The sequence below is a fragment of the Pseudorca crassidens genome, chromosome 12 (assembly GCF_039906515.1).
Source record: "Pseudorca crassidens isolate mPseCra1 chromosome 12, mPseCra1.hap1, whole genome shotgun sequence".
Taxonomy (NCBI): Eukaryota; Metazoa; Chordata; class Mammalia; order Artiodactyla; family Delphinidae; genus Pseudorca; species Pseudorca crassidens.
Genome location: NC_090307.1, coordinates 13,863,435 through 13,887,328, shown reverse-complemented (window position 1 = coordinate 13,887,328; position 23,894 = coordinate 13,863,435). Strand labels below are relative to the sequence as shown.

The window sequence follows — 23,894 nt, the reverse complement described above, 5'->3', positions numbered from 1 at the left end:
ATTTTAGGCAGATATTAGTTCTTTTATTTAAACAAATATATACGAAGTACATAAAATGTGCCAGGCACTATGGTAGAGGGAATAAGACAAGCTTAATGATCCTAGAGAAAAAGGGAAAGAGCATGAATTACATTCTATTGGAGAGTCTGAACCCTTGGAAAGCTGATAATTTGTCATTATCTTAGAACCCTCAGTACCTAGCCGGTGCTCATAAGCCTTCAATGACATATTTATTGAATGAATAAATCAGTTCTAAGTACAGGGATTATGAGAAAAAATGATAACACGTTGGCAGTCTTGGGGGTGGGGAACATCAGTTCGGGGAGCCTTTGATCTTGAGGAGCAAGGCAGTTTTGATCCACCCTTCACTCCCCACAGGCTTTAATCACCTTTGATAGGACTTCCTGGGACTAACAGCCTCTCTACTTCTTTGAAGTTAAATGGGCTTAGGAGTAAAGTAAAAAGATTATATTTTGAAGTAAAAGCTAAAGTGTCCGACTTCCCATTCAACAGTGTCTGAGAAGGTATCTTCTTTCCATGAGACTTAACTCTGTCACTTTATAATCTTAATGTCATATGTTACATAATCTTAATTGTCACAATGAGTTCATAATCTTATAAATCAATATCTTAAGAAAATAAGAAAACCAACCTTCCACATCATCAGGGCTCCCATCATGTAAGGACTAAACACGGTCAGAAAGCAATAGACAGAGGCAAGATCAAAGCTAAGGAATCAACAAAAAGAAAACGGAGTTTAGAATTCACATTGTAACTTTAAAAGAACGTTCTTCTAAAAAGCATGTTTAACCTAATTTTCTGAAACCTACTCTTACTAAAGCACAAGTATACATTGTCTCAAGAACTATTATAAAATCAGTAAAACGAATGAGATAGACTTGTATGTGCCCATACATACCAATTTTCAAAATACATCCTTCAGTGTAAAAAGCAAGGTACAGAACAAAATCCCTATTTGTATTATTTTCTGGTTATACATATGCTGTTTTTATTTTAAATTACCTGTTAATAGAAGCTATATTCCCAGTTCCAAAAAAGGCCGTCATTAAGAAGAAAACCTAAATAGAGTTGAGGAAATGCCAAAACAAGTCAGAATTCATAAAAGTTCTTTTTCATTGAGAAAAGATATACCTATTCTACCATGAGGGTAATTTGCTTTTCTACTTGTACATTTGATCATAAATTGTTGTAAATGAGTGTTCCATTGTATCTCCTTGTGAATGCATTTGGAAAGAACCAGACTGAACAAGCAATGTACTAAGAACAATGAGGCATGGGAGGTCATCCTTGTCACTAGTAACCTTGGGAAGGTTACTATTTTCCTTGCCTCTAACATAAACAGTTGGATTACTGCTATTTGTAGTTGGCTGCTAATGATTAAAAAAAAAAGCGATAGACATTTTCAGCTGAAATACGACGATTTCATTTCATACATGCTCGCTGTGTGCCCACTACATGTGAGACGTGCCAGGTTCTTTGAAAGGCTTAGGAAGAAATAAGATATCATGTTTTAAAATAATTCAATAGAGAATGAGAAAGAGTAAACATCTTTTTGACATTTCTTAAACTTACATTTGTAATAGTGCAGTAATAAAAAGTAGGTATTAATTATATTGGGGTCTAAGAACTTACTGCTAGTAAAGTATTTAAAATAGTGCCTGGCCCACTGAAAGGGCTCGATAAATGTTAGTTACTTTATTATCATAAACACATACACAAAAATGGTACAGACACACTAAAAAGGAAGTATGAATCAAGGCAAATTTCAGTGAAAAAGCGGCATTTGCGTTGGTAACTTGAGCCTTAAATATATTAATTGTTCCATGCATTCAACCAGTCAACTAACCAAGCAAGATTTATCATCTAGTACATGTCAGAGGCAGAGCTAGGCACTAAGAATATAAATATAAATAAAATAGTTTAAAGTGCTCATATGGTGACTAAGATTATGATGATATGTAGAAGTATATAAGATGAATTTAAAGGTAAACAGTGGGAAATAAATGATGTAGTCAAGGACTTCCCTAGCGATCCAGTGGTTAAGACTCCATGCTTCCAACGCAGGGGGTGCGGGGTTCAATCCCTGGTCAGGGAACTAAGATCCCACATGCCGCCCAGTGCAGACAAAAGAAAAAAATAAATAAAATGGTGTAGTCAAGAAACAGTAAACAGGTGTGATAGAAGCTGAGCGTTTATTGAAGGGTACAGTGAAAGATGAAGCAAGAAATGTAGATGGGTGGCATATTAATAAAAAACCTTGAACTTTATTGTGGAGACAATGAAGAGCTGGCAAGAATTTTAGGTGAGTAATATAAATAAGAAATACCAATAACAGTGAGATATTTGGATCAGGGATACAAATAATTAGAGGCAGGAAATTCAGTTAGGAAGCTATCTCAGTAATCTATGTTGGGGACAAGGAAAGTCTGAACCAGTGTGGTTAGAGTGGAAATGGAGAAGGAGGGGAGACCATGGAACTTTAAAACTGGACAGGGAGTTGTTAAATATGACAAGTTTGATGCCCTGGGTAGCTGGGAGCATGGCGATGCCATTAAATGAGATGAAACCTGGCAGAGAGTGATTTTGGAGAGGGGTGGGCAGTCATTAGTCAGTGTGGATATATATCTGGTGATGCCCAGCAGGATGTTGGACATTTGACTCTTAAGGTCAGAGAGGTCAGGGCTGGAGAAGTAGATCTTAGAGTTGTTTGTACAGAGGTGTCAGTCAAAGCTATAGGAGAGGATGACATTACCCAGGCACAATTAGAGGAGAAGGTTAATGATAGAGCTTGGAGAAAAACATACATGGTTCAAGAGCAAAGGAAGAGTAAGTTTCCATGAAGGAGAATAGAGATGGTGTAAAAAGCTGAGAAGAGAACCTGGATCATGTTCTGGATGTCAAGGGAAAAGAAAGAGAAAAGTCAATTGAGTTGAATGTTGTAAGAGTGGTCAAGTAAAACTGAACAGATTAGACTGTGCAATCAGGAAGGCCCTGCAGACCACGAGAGGACAACTTCAGCAGAGACATTTGACAAATATTGAAGAAGTACTGTGTGCCAGGCACTGGTCAAGGCTTGAGGATATAGTACATAAATGGGGAGGAAATGGTAGCAGCAAGGAGCTTGGTAGTAGACACAGAGGACAAGATGAAATTATAATTTAGGGAGATGCAGGGTTCAAAGGAAGAAGTGTTTTATTAGTATAGGCTGAGTGGAAGGAATCTGCAAAGACAGAAAGCAAAATTGAGAGTGAAGGCAAGAGGTAGAGGAGAGAATAAGAACATTTATTTTCTGGACCTATAAGGTCCAGACTCCACCACGGTAAGTTCAAAGGAAATATCTCCCTATGAGTTTTTTCAACCCAGTCAGCCAGCCTTCCCAAAATGAGACTTTATTCTGTCACACTGTCTTACAAAATTCTAATACAAATAACTTTCACACAATATTGCCTCTGATGTGATCCAAAAACCTTGTGGGACAGATGTTATATAACATGAGTATAGTATAAAATACACATAAAAAGATACAAACCTAACTCATAATAGTGGTGTCTTCTGGATGAGGGAAATTAGTTTGGAGTTGGAAGTTGAAAGGAGACTGTCTTTAGCTGTAATATTTTAATTTTTTAAAATGTGTGACATATGTGACAAAATATTAGTTGTTGATATCTTGGATGGCAGGAATACACATATATACATTTGTTTGTTATATCATTCTTTATGCTTTTCTATAGTTTCAGAAATTTTTTGAAGTGTAAACTATATGAGAAAATTATGGTTGAGAGGGCGGTTAAATGGCCTCCAAGGTAATACCACTACCAAATGACAGGCAGAAACCCCTCCCACTTCTTACTGCATTAAATGGGAGGTTGCAGTGCCTTAAAACAGAAGTCCATAAAAAGGATACAAGGAAAAAGGCCCTACGGATGTCATCCAGATAGAGGTCTCGAAACTGGGTTATATCAGTATTATAGGTGAATTGGATACTGGAGACCTGTGAAATAAGAAATTTATAAACGCACAATAACAGTTTGCTTACTTCTACCCTCAAAAGCAAACTTACCGTCAAAGTTACAATAGCTAGAAAGATAACTTGTACTGACAAGAAAACAAACAAAAACAAATAAATCTTTTCCTATAGCTTAATTTCACCTTAATAACATCTGCCGAAAGGTAAAATATACTGTTAATAATATAGGGAACTGAGTTGTAGTATTGCCATATGTGTAATAAAAGTGAGAATTGGGCTTTTTATTATCCTGTATAAATGCTTCACTTTTAAATCCCTATATAATTTTTCCCTTTTCTGACATCTGATTTCTCAGTGTCCCGATCTTCTCAAACTCAAGTATGGTATGATATTAAAAAGCATGATAAATTAAATATTTTTCTGTTTTTTTGTTCTTCTGTTAACTCATTTCCAGAGAAATTATTTTCTCTCTATAAAAAAACAATATATTTCTGTCCTGGTAAAATAAAAACCTCTCAATTCCAACATGATGGATGCACTCTTGCTTAATCCCCCTTTTTCCACAAAAGAAAAACTCATGGATAAGTTTAAAGGGAGAATTTCCCTATCTCCCACTTCCCATGTAATTTTCTGTTAAGTTCTTGGGATGCTTTAATCCTCTTTTCTAGAAAAAGACATATCTCCTTTCAGTTAAAATATAGAATTTAGGGCTTCCCTGGTGGCGCAGTGGTTGAGGGTCCGCCTGCCGATGCAGGGGACACGGGTTCGTGCCCCGGTCTGGGAAGATCCCACATGCCGCGGAGCGGCTGCGCCCGTGAGCCATGGCCGTTGAGCCTGCGCATCCGGAGCCTGTGCTCCGCAACGGGAGAGGCCACAACAGTGAGAGGCCCATGTACCACAAAAAAAAAAAAAAAAAAAAAGAATTTAAAAAATAACACAATAAACCTCATTTTTAATTTAATAATATTTAATTATTAAAATTTTGAATATTTAATACTAAGGACAGTCTGACCATTTACTTGAATCTGATCAAAACTTCTTTTCATGTATTGTTTTAATATTCCAGGACTGAAAGTTAGAAACCAGTAATTACTCAATATACTTCAATAAAGTTTCTTCTTTATTGAAATTGTTTATTCTAAAACATCAAGTACTCTTTGTGAACTCAACTAGAACCAGTTAAGGATGAATCAATGGATCAATTATGAAGGTATTTTCCTGCAATATTTCTTTTATCTGACCTCAGTAAAATTGTAAATATTTTATCACCAATTTCTTATAATTATCTTCAGTTCTGAAATAAAGGCAAGAGACATCAATTAGCTCTCTAGCTCAGCATGATAAAGGTGTCCTTAATATCTGGTTGGCTTTTAGCCAATTCAAAGTATATTATGTTGAATAAACAGTCTAAGATTTGGACTGAGGCCATGATCACTAAGGTGACAGAATAAGCATTTTGGATTAGAATGACTAGAAAGAGAAAAATAACACTGGAACACAAATGTCACTTTATGATCAAATTCATAAGCTGAAGTGTGACAACATAAATATTATTCCAACGAAAATAAACTGAAGGAAAGAAAAATTAGATGTGAAAACAAAGGCAAGCAAGATAAGGAACATTCTTTCTCCAGTATTCTTTCACCTCTATTAATGTTTTTTTGCATCAGAGATTCTCAAATAATCTCTAAGAAAAGCCCAACCCATATAATGCCTATGAAACAATAAAATCATGCTTTTCTTTGGTTGTAAGTGAAAATTTCCTTACAAACTGTTTGACTTAATTATTAATGCCTTAAGTACTGTAAATTTTTAAGTAGAATTTTTGATGAAATAACATTGCAACCTCCTTATAGGATAGAGAATATTCTAATATTCTTAAATAAATGCAAGAATGATTTTGACAAGCTACCTTCTGTTTACAGAAAACAACAGATTGTGGCAGGGTTTCTTGTTCCATGTGTATCCAGACAAACATCAAACATGACAACACTAATGGGAAGAGAGCTTCATACCTAAGGGGTGGGGGGTGTGAGGTGGAAGTGGGAGGGTAGAAAAGAAAAAAACATTAAACAAATAAAAATGCAAATTTATAATACTAATAGGTCTTTCTCAAAATTAAAACAATCTTGATAATACTTCTAAGTTACAACATCACAAAATTTAAATTTTTTAGGCTTTCCAGAAGAGGAAAATAGGAAAGGAAAGTAACATTTAAATATCAACTCTAACACCATCTTTTGAAATTTATCAGATCTTGAGATCATTACATGTTTAAAATAGTAGAGATATTTAAAATTCATTCATGAGGTAAATGACAGAAATATACAAAAAAGAAAGAAAGCATAAGACAAAGGTAAAAAGACAATTCCTGAGTTAAAATGATTAATATACAGAGAAGAAGAGCAAGACAAACATCCCAAATTTTTTAAAAACTGGGTGCAATACGGGAATATAAACCTCTCAAAAAGCAAAAAAAGAGCCAATAAATCCATAAAAATGTCTGACCATATTGATAACTGATACAGAAATTATAAAACAGATGCCATAGTCACATAATATTTACCCATATTAAAAAAATGTCAACAAGAGTATAATGAAAAAGGAACTCTCATACTCTCTACTTAGGAATAAACACTTCCTGGAAGGCAATCTAATACTATGCATCAAGAATCTAAAAAATATTCATATAGTATAAATCTAATAATGTCACTTCTAGGAATTCACCCTGAGAAAATAATCAGACATATACACTATGATTCCCATCTGAAGATGTTTGTTACAATATTGTTTACAGAAGAGAAAAACAAGAAAACAGCTTAATATCCACAGGGGAGTTTAGTTAGATAATGTATGGTACATCTTTAGGCTGGCGTACTATGTGGACATTAAAATGTGGACAAAGGAGAAACGTTCATGAGAGAATGCAGTGACAGATGCTTTTCCTAACCCTTTTCTGCTCTAGTTTAAGATAAGTGTTTCGGGGCTTCCCTGGTGGCACAGTGGTTGAGAGTCCACCTGCCGAAGCAGGGGACACGGGTTCGTGCCCCGGTCCGGGAAGATCCCACATGCCGCGGGGCAGCTGGGCCCGTGAGCCATGGCCGCTGAGCCTGTGCGTCCGGAGCCTGTGCTTGGCAACGGGAGAGGCCACAACAGTGGGAGGCCCATGTATCGCAAAAAAAAAAAAAAAAAAAAAAAAAAATGATGGTTAGGAAGCCTATAAGCCAACTAGGAAAATGCTTCTAAAATAAAGTAGAGGGACTTCCCTGGTGACGCATTGGTTAAGAATCTGCCTGCCAATGCAGGGGACACGGGTTCGATCCCTGGTTCGGGAAGATCCCACATGCAGGGAGCAGCTAAGCCTGCATGCCACAACTACGGAAGCCCATGCCCCTAGAGCCTGTCTGCAACAAGAAAAGCCACCGCAATGAGAAGCCTGAGCACCGCAACGAAGAGTAGTCCCCGTTCAATACAACTAGAGAAAGTCCGCATGCAGCAGCAAAGACCCAATACAACCATAAATAAACAAAAATAAAATAAAAATTTAAAAACATTAAAAATAAGATACAGCAAAGTAGAAAATAAAGATATAAAATAGTACATGGACTATGATTAATACTGTGTTAAAAAGATAAATACAGAGCTAAGACTGGAAGGAAATATGTCAGAACATCAATAGGAGGGGTAGGGTTAATAGATGATTTTTCTTCCTTATTCCTACTCTTCAAAATGTGATTATACTATGTTTACAATGATTAAAAAAAAATTGAAAAAGAAAGAATTAGAATGCCTGTATCCTAGCCATTCTTGAAAATTTAGTTCAATTTCCACATGAGTCCTTGATGGCACCAGTTCAGCTCCCTTACCCAAACCCTGTCTCTAGTCATTCTTTATATCACATAATTCACAACTTAAATTACGATAACTTAATTGTTGCATTTTGTAATTGCCTAACATTGTAAAATAGAGTACATATTTTATAGCAGCTTACAACTCTATTATACACCTGGGGTACACTAATTGTTCTAACTGTATGTCTGTCTAGTGTTCAGGACACTAGAAATGTGAAAAAAAACTTGGCTAATTGAATCAAGAAAGTGTACTCTCTGAGCAAAAAACAAAGAAAAAAACCCATGATTTTTAAAATATTTGCACTTATATATGAAATTATTCTTTCCTAATATGTAAAAACATAAATTCCATAGTTCTACAAATAGTGCTACAGATTTACTTCTTTTCAAAAACTATAAAATAAAATTTTTGTAAAATGTAGATGAATAAATCTGATAAAGACAATCTTCTTATGGGACTTTATTTCTTTAGAGAACCAATATCTCATATAAAGTCTGTATATCTGAATTAATAAACTGAAATACCAATAAAATGTCATCATGGGCTCAGAGTGTACATAATAAAACCTTTCTAAATTAGGATCTGCTAGTTTGGTCTCTGTGCAAATTGAACAGGGCTGAAAAGACATTTAGGTTGTATTATACTTTGTTAAGCAAAGGGATAATATAATCAAAATTTTGGAGGAAAATGTTTATAACCAACTACAGAGAACTATTTTCAAGTATTATAATAGCTTCCATCTGCATAAAAATAATTAAATGCTGACTAAAAATAAATCTTCTTTATTCATTTAATCAAGGGTGCATTGTTAGAAGTAGGATTGCTATTATTGTACTTTTGTAAAGTAATGAAACTGCATTTCTTTTAAATATCCTATAATTCTGACTATTCACTTATTTACATGGAGAACTCTCCAGGTCATCCAAAAATAGTGACGTGGAATGATAACAGGTGGACTATGTTTTGCAAAACTGATTTGACACTGAAAAATGTACTAACTGAAATTATTAGACTGCTTTTTCAGGCTACCTCTGTCTAATTTCTTTTGCAAAGGTAAATATACTTTCTGATGTTGGGTAATATATTTCTTAATACATTCGTTAATAAGGTCATACTTATTATTCTGATTTTAGGCGTGATTTTTCACTTTTTAGATTTCTTAACTTAAATGTGCTTAAATGTGCACAATGTAAATCCCTAGGTTTATTCTAATTGGGATAAAGATCCTATATTTGGACCAAATTTTGAAACTGTCTAAGTGGTGGTTATTCGATTTGTCTGCTCTATTCAGTGTTTATTATAAAGTGCATATTTCTCACCCTCATGAAGATTTAAGTAAAGATGAAATAAAATTCAAAAGCAAGTGAAGAACTCTTTTCTTCAAAGTAGATGGGAGAGTATGTCATCGTTCTCACTGATTTCTAGAGAATGCTTCAGAATCCAACCCAAATCAAGCTGTTCTATTTTGGTTTTGTTTTACAAGGAAATTCTAATCTTCAATGAAAATGTTTAACTTTTTAACAGTTTACCTTTTGGGAAAATATTCTAAAAGGTTTCTGAATCAAAAGGAATATCTGGACTATGACATATGTAGGAGTAAAAATAAAATATTATACTCAAAGAAGAACGAACAAATCAAAACATAATTTAAAGTGCATGAAAGGAATGCAACAAAGACTAAAATTCTTATAAGTCATTGTTTGAGACTTAAAATTCCTCCACAATCTATCAGAACTCTCTAACACTGTAGGTAAGCAATATTTAAGCAACTTCAGGAAATAAACAGAAACACAAAGACTACAGGCAATACTGTGAAAATGATAAGAAAAAGAAAACTGAAGATTACAGATCAAGTCACATACAGTTTTTACAGAGGAAAAATAATTTATTCCTCAAGATTCACGTATTTTTCATTTCCAGAGGTTAAATACTCAGAGAAATGTCAATATGTCATTTAAAACTTGCTACTAAAAATTAAAATTTAAAAACAGTTTATACCCTGTGCTTAGAAGTAGGTAGGTCGACATTGAGGAAACAAGAATGCTAAACAGCCGATCAAAGAGAATCAGAGGACTCAGTAGAGGCATGACGAAGGAAGAGGCTGCAATAAAACACATGTGGGTAGTGTTAGTACAAGCGACACAGGGTATGTTGAGTTTAAAGCACTGAATACTCTATTATCATTTATAGCATTTATTATTTGTGTGATATTTAAAATGAAGCCACATTTGCCCTACTCATTTTTGTAAGAAATTTGAAACTTCACATTTTTAATTAAAATTACATTTCATCATTTTAACCACAATTTTTTTCAGATTTTCCCAATTTATATTCAGCCTTGCTCAGTGTAATAACTCTTAAATAATTTGTCATTTTCTAATGTAAATAATAAAAAAAATTACTCAAGATTCAGCAACTTTTCTCCTAATTAAACATTTAGTTCAAAGACAACTTACTCCCCAGAAATTGATTTTTCCTAAACACTCCCTCCTCCAAGTTTTCCCACTGCAAAGTATGCATTGAGAGTTGTAGTGTGCCAGTTAGAAAATTAGAGACAGGAGACAAGGACTTCACCACACACGACAGTTGTAATAAGAGTAATCCAAATAAGTGAAGTAATCTTTCTTCTCAATATTAGAAAGCAACTACTTCAGTGGGAGAAGAGCAAATAAATTGGGGGGTAGCAAAACATAAACTCCCCAATCTTTATTTTGGAAAGAAAATGTGCATAATTTCCTAATCCTTCTGGCTAGGATGGCAATATGCGTGGAATGAAATGCTCTAAAGTATGAAGACAGATAATTTGGGAGGGCATCCTTGCTGAATTACTTATAACTCTTTAACCATGAGGCAAGTTTGTTAATCTGCCTAAGCAGTATTTCCATCTGTTAAGTAGAAATGAATAAAGTTGTTGTGAGGTTTAAATACAATTTCACCTATAAAATGCTCCTTGAGCATAGTGCCTGAGATAGAGTAAGTGCTTAATAACTGCTAGGTGCTATTATTACTACTAGTCAACACCTACTAATAAGTTAAATGTAAAGACAATCTCATTCAAAGTTGAGTCACTGCAAGATTTAAGATTATGTAAGTTATATTTACAGTAATCTTAAAGGAATTGCTTCTGATTTTTTTTCAGATGTGTAGTTCCAGTAACGTTATCATCATCTGGTATATATTTTAACAGAAAGAAATAGTATTTTAATATTTATTTAAAAAGCCAGTTCAAATGAGACCTGTTTTACCAACCTGTATTTTCTGTATTTGTTTGACTTTTGTGTAAAGGATTGATAAGATGCTAAAAGGGAAATAAGAGTCCCCATCCTGAGTGACATAAGTTAGAACCAGTTGCATAACATATAACCCATTTAGGGATCCCAGCACATTAGCAAAAAATGTTCACTGGAGCTAGACTATAGTGAATTAGTGCCTGGAAGATACCTCTGGAGATACTGCTGACCTACCTATGAGTCAACTATTTCATGCCTTGCACCATATGGTAGGCATCCTCTAGTACCGATGCTTTCCTAATCCCAAGGAGGAAAAGTCTTGTTTAAAATATATGTCCAGCCTATAAGAGACTCACTTCAGATTTAAGGACACACATAGGCTCAAAGTGAAGGAATGGAAAAGATATTCCATATAAGTAGAAACCAAAAGAAAGTGAAGGGTAGCTATAGCTATATCAAACAAAATAGACTTTCAGCCAAAAAATGGTAACAACAGACAAATAAGGTCATTACATAATGATAAAGGGGTCAACTGATCAGGTAGATATAACAACTGTAAATATATATGCACCCAACATCAGAGCCCCTAAATATATTAAGCAAATACTAATAGATCTGAAGGGAGAAATAGACAAGAATACAATAATAATAGGAGACTTCAATATTCCACTTTCAGAAAGGGATAGATCATCCAGAGAGAAAATCAACAAGGAAACATTAGACTTGAACCATACATTAGACCAAATGGATCTAACAAAAATTTATATAACATTCCAACTAGTAGGAGCAGAACACATTCTGTGCATGGAACATTCTCCAGGATAGATCATATAATAGATCACAAAACAAGTCTTAGCAAATTTAATAAGACTGAAATCATTTCAAGTACCTTTACTGACTATAATGGTATAAAACTAGAAATCACAACAAGAGAAAGCTGAAAAATCTACAAATATGTGGAAATTAAACAACATACTCCTGAACAACTAATGGATCAAAAAAGAAATTAAAAGGGAAATAAAAAGATATTTCAACAAATGAAAATGGAAACACAACATACTAAAACCTATGGGATGCTAATGTTAATCATATACACTAGTGCACAAGGAAAATATCAGTAGGTCCTATAAGGTAAAAATAATACAAAAAATACTCTCAGACACAATGTAATAAAACTAGAAATTAAAGATAAAGCAAAAATTAATGAGGTATTGAACAGAAGAACAGTAGATCAAATTAGTAAATCAAAATCCATGTTCTTTGAGAAAATAAACAAAAAGGACAAACCACTAGCTAAGTTAATCAAAGAAAAGGAAGAAAGTGCAAATATACAAAATAAATTAGGAGGGAAATGACTAATGATACAGAAGGAATTTTTAAAAATCATAAGAGATTACTTTGCATCCCTCTATATGAATAAATTTGAAAATCTAGAAGAAACAGAAAATTCCTTAAGCAAATATAGCTTTCCAAACTAACTGCAGTAGAGATAAAAAGCTTAAACAGACCAATTTCATAGAGAAATACAAAGTTATCAGGGGACTACCCAACAAAAAAGGACTAAATTCAGATAGTTTCACAGGGGAATTCTTTCAGGACTTTACAGAACAGATAGTCCCAGTGCTACATAAATTGTTTCAGAGTATAGAAATTAAAGAGAAACAATTCTTTTTATGTAGCAAATATAACATTGATAACTAAGCCTGATAAATTTAGAACACCAAAGAAAATTAAAGAACAATATCATTTATGAATACTGATGGAAAAATAGTAGCAAATGAACTCCAACGCTACATTGAGAAAATAATACATTATAATGAAATGTGTCTTAGGAGTTTATATCAGAAATGCAAGAATGGCTCAATACTGGAAATCTATTAGTATTATTCACCATATTAACAGGTCTAGGGAAAAAAAAACATATTATTATCTCCATAGATGTTGAAAATGTCTTTGACAAAATTCAACATCCATTCTTAATAAAAACCCTAAATAAAACAGGAGAGCATGTACTTTCTTTAACATGATAAATATATATACCTCAGTCCTAAAGCCAGCATTTGTCTTAAATGGGGGGACTCCAGAGACACTCCCACTAAGATCAGGAAAAAACTCAAGGAGGTTCACTATCTCTACTATTTAATATTGTACTGTAGGTATTAGCCAATGCGAGTAAATGAAAGAAAAGAGAGGAATAAGAACAGGAAGGGGGAAATACATATCTGTATTTGTAAATTACATGATGGTATACTTGGAAAATTCTACCTAGAGAGTCAATGATAAACCTAACTCAAGAAAGGAAAATTCAGTAAAGAAGTAGGATATAAAATTAACATGCAAAAATCAATAGCATCTTATACTCAAAAAAAAATTAGAAGATACAATGAATGAGAAAAGCTCATTTATAATAGCAACAAAAAAGATAAAATACTTAGGAATATATTTAACAAGAAATATTCCCAGCCTATATGAAGAAAACTATGAAGACTGCTTTTAAAGGCACAGAGGTAGACTTGAACAAGTGAAAGAACATCCCTTGTTCTTGGTTAGCATGTCTCAGCATAACTCATGGGTAAAATGTAAGTTTTCCCAGAGTTAATTGGCTATATTCTTCAAAAATGTCAATGTCATAAAAGACAAACAAAGGGAAAATACCATAAAGGATATTATTAAGTCAACTGAAAAATTAATATAAGGATGGTAGAATAGATAAAAATATTGAATATGATGTTTAAAAAATTTTATACATACATACTCATAATCACAGATGGACAAGAACATGAAGTAGAGGATGACTTTCTGTAATTCTGGGAAATTTCTCTTTTTTTCACCTTTTTAGACGTTTTAGATGTTTAAAAATGAGATATAATAATATGAACACAAATTCTGTTTTCTTTGCTTCTCTGTCATGTGGTTTATCCCTAGGTGATATATTGTTTATATGCTGGTGTGTGTTATATACACCACATATTTTTGGAGTTATGCAGGAAAATAAAAAGACTTCCCTTTAATGTCATCGTTGCCATTCATAATTTTTGATTTTTCTGTGGATTTGAGAACTAACATGTCATATGAGAGACAATTACATATAGATACCCTGCTAGATTACTAGCCCCACCACCCAGCCCTGCAGAATATAAGCTCCAGGAGGGCAGGGACTTGTTCCATATTTATTATTCTCAGAGAACAGAATAGTGCCAGAACATAGTACAAACTAAACATATTTATTTTTTAAATGAAAGAGCAGTCGCTGCTATTGTCATGCAGAATGAATGTAAATAGTAACTTTAGTAACCAAGATAATTTAAAAGGGAAGGCCTACATAATGCCCATAATGAAATGAAGTTTACACAGTGAAAATAAAGTTATATATACAAGAACAGTTATTGTCCAAGAGTAACTTCCACTTATACAATGACCAAGGTGTTTAGAAAATGAGCAAATCAAAACTTTAGGAGATACATGTCTGTTTCCTGTTGTAGTTTTAAGCCTCTGCTTGGATTTTAAGAGCAATCCAAGGACAAATACTCCTATCCCTTAATCGTCTTTTTAAGATAAAGTTCCATCCAAAGATCTTTTTTTAATAATGAACAAAAATCATTTATAAATAAATAAATGTTAAATTGCACATCATATCATTCATAGGCATTACAAACTTTTTTTAAGTGAATTTTACTTGGTTCGCTTTACTTCTTTTTTCTTTTAAATTAATTAATTAATTAATTTATCTATTTAATTTTGGCTGTGTTGGGTCTTCGTTTCTGTGCAAGGGCTTTCTCTAGTTGTGGCAAGCGGCGGCCACTCTTCATCGCAGTGCGCAGGCCTCTCACTGTCGTGGCCTCTCTTGTTGTGGAGCACAAGCTCCAGACGCACAGGCTCAGTAGTTGTGGCTCACAGGCCTAGTTGCTCCGTGGCATGTGGGATCTTCCCAGACCAGGGCTCGAACCCGTGTCCCCTGCATTGGCAGGCAGATTCTCAACCACTGCGCCACCAGGGAAGCCCACTTTTTCCTTTTTTTAATGAAAAACATGGACTTAAAGTTTGCTCCTGTTTTCCAGTTGGAAGGAAAAGACTAAGTCCTTAAATGACATGTTTGCTCCACACGCACATTCTTAAAAGAACTATAGAGGAATACGTTTTAAAATGTATAATCAGGGGCTTCCCTGGTGGCGCAGTGGTTGAGAGTCCGCCTGCCGATTCAGGGGACGCGGGTTCGTGCCCCGGTCCGGGAAGATCTCACATGCTGTGGAGCGGCTGGGCCCGTGAGCCATGGCCGCTGAGACTGTGCGTCCGGAGCCTGTGCTCCGCAACGGGAGAGGCCACAACAGTGAGAGGCCCGCATACCAAAAAAAAAAAAAAAATGTATAATCAGCTTTATAAAATGTGTAATGTGTTGGGAGGTGACTAATCAATGTTATTTTCAGCAAGGGAAATACAGATAAAATTGAATTGCTTCCTAGTGCCTGTGTAAGAACTGAGAATTTATGAATTGACATGAAATTTCAGCAAAGGAATCTCTTCACAAAACCCTCTTCTCTTCTGGAAGCACTTTCTATCAGGTGCGAATAAATATACAGCTTCATTATCAAGTCATAAATATTCTATCAAGTAATTCTTAATAACACATGAATGCTCACAAAAGTTCTAATTTTCTTTGTCAACTTCCAACAAGAGACAGAAATAATAGCTTGTTATTATTTTCCCATAACAAAATTATTTGTTTCAACAGCAATGATACAGATGTAAGTGGATAATTTTAAGATGTAACTTGATGGAAAGTTATCTCATTTGATTTGATTGACCTCTTACCTAATATTATCCAGCTAACAACCTGATTAATAAGAGGCAGTCCTTGTTTCTTGAGTAGACTATTATGAGTGCCATACACAACACAAATGGAAAGCACCGTGCTTAGCATCTGAAAACAACAAACACAGAGGACGTAAATAAAAGAGAAGGTGGTGAGTGACTAATTTATATATTAGAAAGAATACTTAGAAAAGTGCTTGAACAACTGGAATCTGGCCAAAATGTTATTGAAATTGGACCAGCTCACCTTCTTGTGGCTAAGACCAACAGTCAGAATTCTTGTACTAAGCAAAAGCCCTCCTTCACAAGCATGAATGAGGTGTTTTACACTTTCAGGAATATTTTGGCATACATTATCACACTGTTTTTACTTAGAAATATTTGTTATTAATCTTGAAGTTTTCTTAAATCATGGAAGTGCAGAGAGTGAAATGTATATAGCTTGGCATATATGGCTGAGTGTCTTCCACCTCTGGCCCTCACTAACAGTCATATCTATTTATTCATTCAATACATATCTGTGGCCTGAGTTTTCACTGGTACTGGGAATACAAGGAGTACAATATTCTTTAGGGAATATAGACAAACTAGTGTAGAGTTGGTAAACTATTGCTTTTAGAAATATTATTTTATTGGAACATGGTCACTCTCATTCATTCACATGTTGTCTACAGCTCCCTTTGCCCTACAATGGTAAGCTGAAAAGTGACAACAGACTCCATATGCCCCACAAGCCTAAAACATGTACAATTTAGCATGTCAGAAAAATGTCTGCCAACCCCTGAATTAGCGGATTAATAGCCAGTTTAAGAAATAAGCTAAATTATGGCTATGAACAAAGTAAACTCTCTTAAAGATCAGATTAGCAACCTGATCACCAAATCCTAGAGATACATTTAATTTACTCATATTTTCAGTGAATGAAGAAGGAAGAATTGCTGTCAATAAATCTATGACACAATTCTAGGATCCTTTCAAATGTAAGACACATTCTCATTTTAGATACATTAAAATGTGAGAAGACAAATCTTAGAATCATAAAAATATATATATGGTACACAATAGAGGAATGAATGCAAATTAATAGGTTAAGGTAAGAAGGAATTACTTTATACTTAGGGGTATTTCTCACAAAGTCCATAAGAATTTTAACATGGTATTCTTTGCTCCTACAGATAAGGTTCAGAAACACTTCGTCAAAGTATTCAGTATTACAGGTGAATTTTTTCAAAGCTACTATGGTTTAGTGTAAAATCAGTTGGTATACCATTTAAAATGAAAAGATACACTTCAGTAGGGCTTCCCTTGTGGCACAGTGGTTGAGAGTCCACCTGCCGATGCAGGGGACACGGGTTCGTGCCCCGGTCCGGGAAGATCCCACATGCCGCAGAGTGGCTGGGCCCGTGAGCCATGGCCGCTGAGTCTGCGCGTCCGGAACCTGTGCTCCGCAACGGGAGAGGCCACAACAGTGAGAGGCCCGCGTACCGCAAAAAAAAAAAAAAAAAAAAAAAAAAAAAAAAAAAAGATGCGCTTCAATAGCTTGATAGGATCTTTGACAAAAATACTTCTCTTTTTATATGTTCTCTGTTGTTCTCCGAGAACGAGTTAACATCTTTTAAGTGTTGTATATTTTAATTTTTGAGTGTTCTTGGAAATACTATTATCCCAGCTTTGTTCTGAGTAAATTTTTTGAGGAGACTTAAATAAGTTTTTTTCTCAGTGTTCTAGATGTGGTTTATTGTTTATTGTTGAAAAGGGAAAAAAAAGTGGTTTCCACTCTTATCTACAAAAAAGCTATCATTTTACAGAATATGACATCATATAATCTCTTACAACCCTACTGGATATTATCTTTACAGATTAAAAACAAACAGACAAGTTCTATTACTGAAAATCACACATCTAGTACAAAGCATAACTGGGAATTGACTCAATTTTGAAATGTCAAGTTCAAAGTTCTTTTCACCACTCCAAAACCACCAACCAAGGTGATGTTTATTTTCTCCTAGTATGTCATCTGAAGTCTTAAACTAATTTTCTTGTAAACATACTAAGCGGCTGCTTTCACTTCAAAGAGCTTACTTTTTTCCTGACCCAAACTAGGACACCACAGAATCTCAGACCAGAGGAAGTCTTTTTCAGTTCAACTCTTTGGACAATACTTCTTATATCTCCTTAATCTCTGCTATCTAGGCGTTTTTGGGGGGGGGGGGCCTCTGTTGACCTTTTTGCTATTTCATACCTTTTAGAGAACATATTTCCATATAATATCTTAAACAGAAAACTCTTCTCAGCTGGTATTGAGGTTAAAAAAAACAGGATGGCATCTTAAGAACAATATAATTAAATACAACTGTAAGATACATTTTAGTGTATCATTTGTATAACATAGTGTTGAAAATCTGTAACTGACCTGTAATAGATGTAACACCAGCTCTTCACTTACAAGACTATCTTTTCTTTTTAAGACAGATGTTACAACAAACAGGGATAGCAGAAGAACCAGCAAGCCTGCACCCACTCTGTTTTAAAACACAATTCACAATTTCAAATTTTCTTAAGACATTTATAGAATATATATCACATGAAAATATTAGATATTTTACTTTAATATAGAACCTCTCAATCATTTGCTTAATCAAGATGAAGTAACAAAATGAATACACAGGTGTAAGAAGAATAAAAATCTTAGAATAAAGATCCTGTGGGGATGGTGTTATTTGTAACTTTTCACACAATTTTTTAAGTATCTTCATCTTATTTCCATAATTTGATTTTTTTAACATTTACGCATACCATAATTCTCAGCTTGACTTGGACAAATTTACAGAAAACAATATAAAAGATAGCTATACAAATATATCAGTATCTACACCACACGTTTTCTGACTATGAGCACCTACTCATACACAAAGGAAAATCTACATTTATAATCCACAAATTGTTCCTCTCTATCACTGACGTTGGTGCTTTTCACAGCTGTTTCTGGCTAAGGGAAGGATGGAAGAGGGGCCACAAAAGTAGCATGTGGGTGAGGCATTGGTACAGTAATGAAACAACAAATTCCACTTTTTCAAGAACACCAGATACAGTATGGTTCCTGAAATCGAAGGAGACTAACATCAAGGAAATACTGTACTATTACTATTGAGTTCTATTTCTCACCTCCTAAAAATCCAAGTAACACAGGACGACTGAAATTATATTGAGGATAGAATCTGGAACCCAGTAATATAATAGAACTATGTGAAAAGGAGTTGGTTTAAGAGAAATAAGAAGGAGCAAAAGGCAGGGTTATAGAGAACGTGAAGCAGGAACTCCCAGGAAAATGCTTGTTTTTGCTTTTGTTTTGATTCTTCTAATATTCTCTTTAAGAATCATGAGGGAAAAGTTAATTAAATCTTATGAAAAACAACCGTGTATGATTAAGATTCTTTGTTTTTCTCCCCCATACCCTCTTAAAAAAATAATTTGGTATTTCAATTAATTGGCAAATATGTTTTTACCTCAGAATATTATAGCTATGTTATATAAATTTTTGCTCTTTCTTTTAATTTATCCTTAAATATTTCACATATCTATCTTTGTAATTTTCTAAAGAAGAGAGATGAGGTGAGAGATCAAATGGAGAGTAGCAATTTCTCCATAAACCAGGAGGCAAAATGAAGAAGTTGCAAATATAGCTACTGGGAAACTTGAAGCACTGAGGAATTTAAATTAAGAGGGGAAACAACATAATTTTTAAAAATACAAATTAGATTCCTCATGGTTTAACAAGTTTACTTCCTGAATTAATCTTTACTGGAATAGGTAAAGTGAAAATTTTCTATGAAGACCATTTATATAATTTCTTTTCCTTTTAGCATAAGTCCTGTTCAAATATGTCAATAGTGCTTGAGCAGGACAGATGGGTAGAGGCCAATGAAAGGAGGGAAAGCGGCTTTATAGAGACAAGAGAAGAGCTCACAGAGTAGTGGGAAGCAAAAAATAAAATGTTTGACTTCATCTTTGCACATGCTGTTTACAGTTTATGACAGCTGCAAAATGTTTTCACTTAGAACTAATAAAGTATGGCTTAGATAAAACAGTCTTAGAATTCAATACAATTTTTTGAGCTCTGCTAATAAATTGACTTCCTGGAATAATTTCTGATCTAGTCCATATTGTTATTCTCACAGAAATGAGATAAAATGTATATAATTTATAGGTACTTTAAAATGAACACATACTTTAAAAAAATATTGAGTTAATTTTCCTTCAAAAGATATACCCTCATCTATTAAAGATGGGGTTAGAACGCTAAAAAGTTGGTTACACAAAGTTCAAAAGAAAGTAACAAAGATGATTACATGATTAGAAAATAAGAAAGGAAATGTTAAATGAAATAGTGATCATTTAATTTGCCAAGCGCCTGCACACACACACACACACACACACACACACACACACACACAGCCATCAGATTACATGATAATAACTTTAAAGTTAAAAACAAATGTAACCAATTATTTTAAAGATTTGCTTGGGATATACTGAGGAGAAATAAATATAACAGCAGCATGGAGAATTCAGGTAAGGTATATAGAATTTTCTAACAGCTTAAGTGATTAAACATGAGAAAGCTGTCAAGGTACAGAGAGTTTCCTCCCATGGAGATCTTTACATTCAGAATAGAAGAGAATTTCATTTTTCTCAGACATTTAAAATGTGGACATGATCAAAGGAAAAGAGAGATTGCATCAATCATCGGTGGCTTTTAGACCTTTTAATTTTGGCAACAGAACATTTTTTCATGTGAAACCGTTTACTGATCTCCCAATATATAAAACATACAAAGGCTTCTAGACCTTTAAAAAATTCTTGGCATTTTAAGTTATCACTGGCACAATTTCATTTTTTACAAAGGTCCAGAAGCATCTTCAGGGAGTTTTAATGCCTCTCAGAGCCTGAGCCAAAATTATGACTAATGGTTTGATAGTATTTAGTATTTTAACTTCTAGTTTGTTCACATGATTTTAAACTCATGGCCAAGACTTGGTTCATATTTCATAGTGTTGATTGAGAAAAACAATTGCATTAAAAAGAAAATAAGTTAAAATATGGTGCATACACTAGAAAGATATTTGGCTTTCGTCCTACAACAGGCATAAGTGGGAACACTGCCAGGAGCAAACAGAAGAAAATCCAACTCAGCGAGGTGCTCTAAAATAAAGAAAAAAGTTATCTTTAGACATTATGGTACAAAAACTGTCTTCAGTGTTTCACAGACTACATGGCTGTGAAACTAAAAGGAAAATTCAAAGCTTTACATCTGTTTACTTTAAAAAGTAATATAGTTACTATTTGTGAAGGATCTGTTATACAGTAGGCACTATATTAGGTATGATATAGGCATTATCTCATTTAATTCTCACAATAACCTCAATAGGTAGGCTGTATTATTCACAGTATTTCAGATGAGGAAACTGAGCTCAGAGATGTCAAAGTGTAAGTAGCACCAGATCTATTACTAGTAAATGAAGCAGCCAGGATTTAGACTCAGGTCTGCTGTTTCAAAGCAAGCACTTCATTCAATTTATGTTCTACCATATATTGATGACATCTTTAAGAAAGCTGGCCTGCAATCATAATCAAATGATTGTGCCCAGGAGGGAAATAAGTAAAAATACTTCTGTAATTAGATTAAGACAAAAAATTGTCAATAGTCCCATTAACTGGAAAATTTTGTAGGTTCTCATAGAGTAGAAAGAAGATATTTCTATCTTCCTGCTACCTCCACCAAAAAGTATCAAAATGAAAACATGAGAGTATTCTTTGTAGAAGCACACTGTAATTACCTACCTAGTTAAAGGCAGAAAATCAGGAGTAATTATACTTTAAAATAATCTATCATGAATAAATACTTCTCCAGAGAAAAACTGAGGTGGCTCCAGACCAGGAGGGAGGTGACTCCTCTGACTTGAGTCCAGAGTGTGGCCTCTCATGCCACTGCACTGCTCTGGGCAGTTCCTCTGTGGCATTTAGATATTTGAGCCTAAAGGAATCTAGGAAGTGCTTCAGAGAAGGACAAATCAGCTCTGCTTCTTGAGTATTTCAATCACCACAAGACCAGTTCACTTTGATATGAAAGTCTGCATGAATCACTGAAACCTTAAAGTCAACTTCAGTCCTCCTGTCAAAAGGGTCAGGATCTTTATGTAAGGTCACATTCTACCCTGTTCTTAAAAAAATGAATAATTCCCTGAGTTAAACGCATATCAAAACAAAGCCGCTATGAATCTGCCTAATTTCAAAGTGAGTACTTATACCTTTGCTCGAGTCCACAGTGGAGTGATAAATGGCCAACCTGCAAATGCAATGAGTCCAGCTGTAAGCATATAGCGGTAGAAAAAACTGAGAACCTAGTAATGCAATCCAAAGAAGAAAGGGAAAATGAGGTCATTTCAAAGGAGTTACATGTGTATGAAAGAGACCTGAAAATGTGGTAACGTGGTAAATTACTTACTAATACTTCAACTCCCAGGATAAAGAGTAACAGGTATCCAACAAAATGACTTGGAGGGAAGGTCAACAGTAATGTGACCAAGCCTTGAATAACTGGAAATCTGTTTAACAAGATTATTTATAAAAAGATTATTTATAACCTATATTGAATATAAAAAATTAGTTCTCATATAGTTAAAAATAAAAATTTTGTGCATAGAAATCAGGGAATTTTCAATTCATAGATTTTTCAAAAACTAAGATAACCTCCAACATTTGTTTCAATGGCTTTACTTACCTAAATCTTTTTTTGATACCTAGTATTCTAGGAAAAATGTAACTTCTGAATTAAGTTGATAATGATCACATTAATTTGCTTGGCTTTTTTATAAAAATTAATGACAATAAATGAGCCTTATTGGATGTTTAAACATGGGCACATACAATTACAGATACAACATCAGAAATAAAATACAATAAACCCAAATGAATAAACATAAAGAACATTTTTAAAATTCACTAAAGTTAATTTTATATTGAAATCTCAACTGTCTTAATAAAATAAAGGTCGTTTTCCTAGTCTAGGTAAAGAAAATCTTAATTGCACTTTTTCACTGGGTGAAATAACCTTTTCCAAACTCAATTTAAGATGTCACTAATTGTACACTAATTGTAATTAAATGTGAATTCATAACCATTAAAAATGTATTACATACTTGAGTCCTTTTTACATTTCATCACTGGAAAAATTGTTTTAGCATTGGTAGTGCATTATTAAGTAGGCAATTATAAAAAGTCAGTATCACTTGGTTTATAACCTTTTTCTGATTGAAAACAATGGTTACATAATGTCATCAAAACGATTAAGGTGCCATGTTAGGAAAGAAGAGCTAACACCAGTCTAAAGGAGAATGTTTCTTTTGTTCCCAACAGTGATGATTTTGTAAAATCATTTAGATTATTTCTAGAAGAAAAGTGAATTTTTATGTTTTATTTTCTTTATAATCTATCAAAAAGATAAAGATAGAACACAACATATTTTCAAAATCACTCTGTCCTTAAAATTTTAATGTATATGTATTCTTCATAAATAGAAAATTTAATAATTCAGGAGGGAATTTTGGATAACACCTTTCATTCTAAAAATTTTTAAGCCAGAGCAAATGACATTAGCAATAAATCCAATTTAAATATGTACATCCAGCAACCCTATTCCTTTCAAATGGAGAAGTAACAGTCTGTTCTTTTGTCAGTGTCTTTTTGCCTTGTTTTAAAAAATGTTAACATTTAAAATATTTTAATATTAATTTTTATTTTTCATATTAAGAAGAGGTGGTCAAAGCTGGAGGTAACAAAAATTAGAAAAGAAAACACATTGTGTCATTGCAACATGCTCGCCAGCCCTGACAACACCCTTATTCTGGGCTGTCATTCCCTGGTCTGCTTTCGGCATCTGCTTTGCTCAAAGGATGCCCAAGACTAAGTTTAAATTTAGATTACTGGTGCAAAAATAGAAATCAACACGATCTGTA

General features: G+C 33.9%; 1 protein-coding gene across 7 annotated transcripts in view; it reads right to left on the bottom strand.

Moving 5' to 3' along the window:
* PIGN (phosphatidylinositol glycan anchor biosynthesis class N) overlaps positions 1–23,894 on the bottom strand; it is a 111,612-nt gene that overhangs the window by 32,381 nt on the left and 55,337 nt on the right. For 6 of the 7 annotated variants that reach the window (XM_067698906.1, XM_067698907.1, XM_067698905.1 and 3 more), the window contains 10 exons: positions 22,385–22,484; positions 22,188–22,280; positions 20,990–21,081; positions 18,293–18,401; positions 15,880–15,988; positions 9,839–9,941; positions 5,901–6,003; positions 3,926–4,012; positions 1,024–1,079; positions 653–728 (listed from right to left, as the gene is read on the bottom strand). In XM_067698906.1, the coding sequence (XP_067555007.1) occupies positions 653–728; positions 1,024–1,079; positions 3,926–4,012; positions 5,901–6,003; positions 9,839–9,941; positions 15,880–15,988; positions 18,293–18,401; positions 20,990–21,081; positions 22,188–22,280; positions 22,385–22,484 (928 nt within the window). The remainder of the gene's footprint in view (positions 1–652; positions 729–1,023; positions 1,080–3,925; positions 4,013–5,900; positions 6,004–9,838; positions 9,942–15,879; positions 15,989–18,292; positions 18,402–20,989; positions 21,082–22,187; positions 22,281–22,384; positions 22,485–23,894) is intronic. The other variant, XM_067698908.1, reaches the window with a different exon arrangement.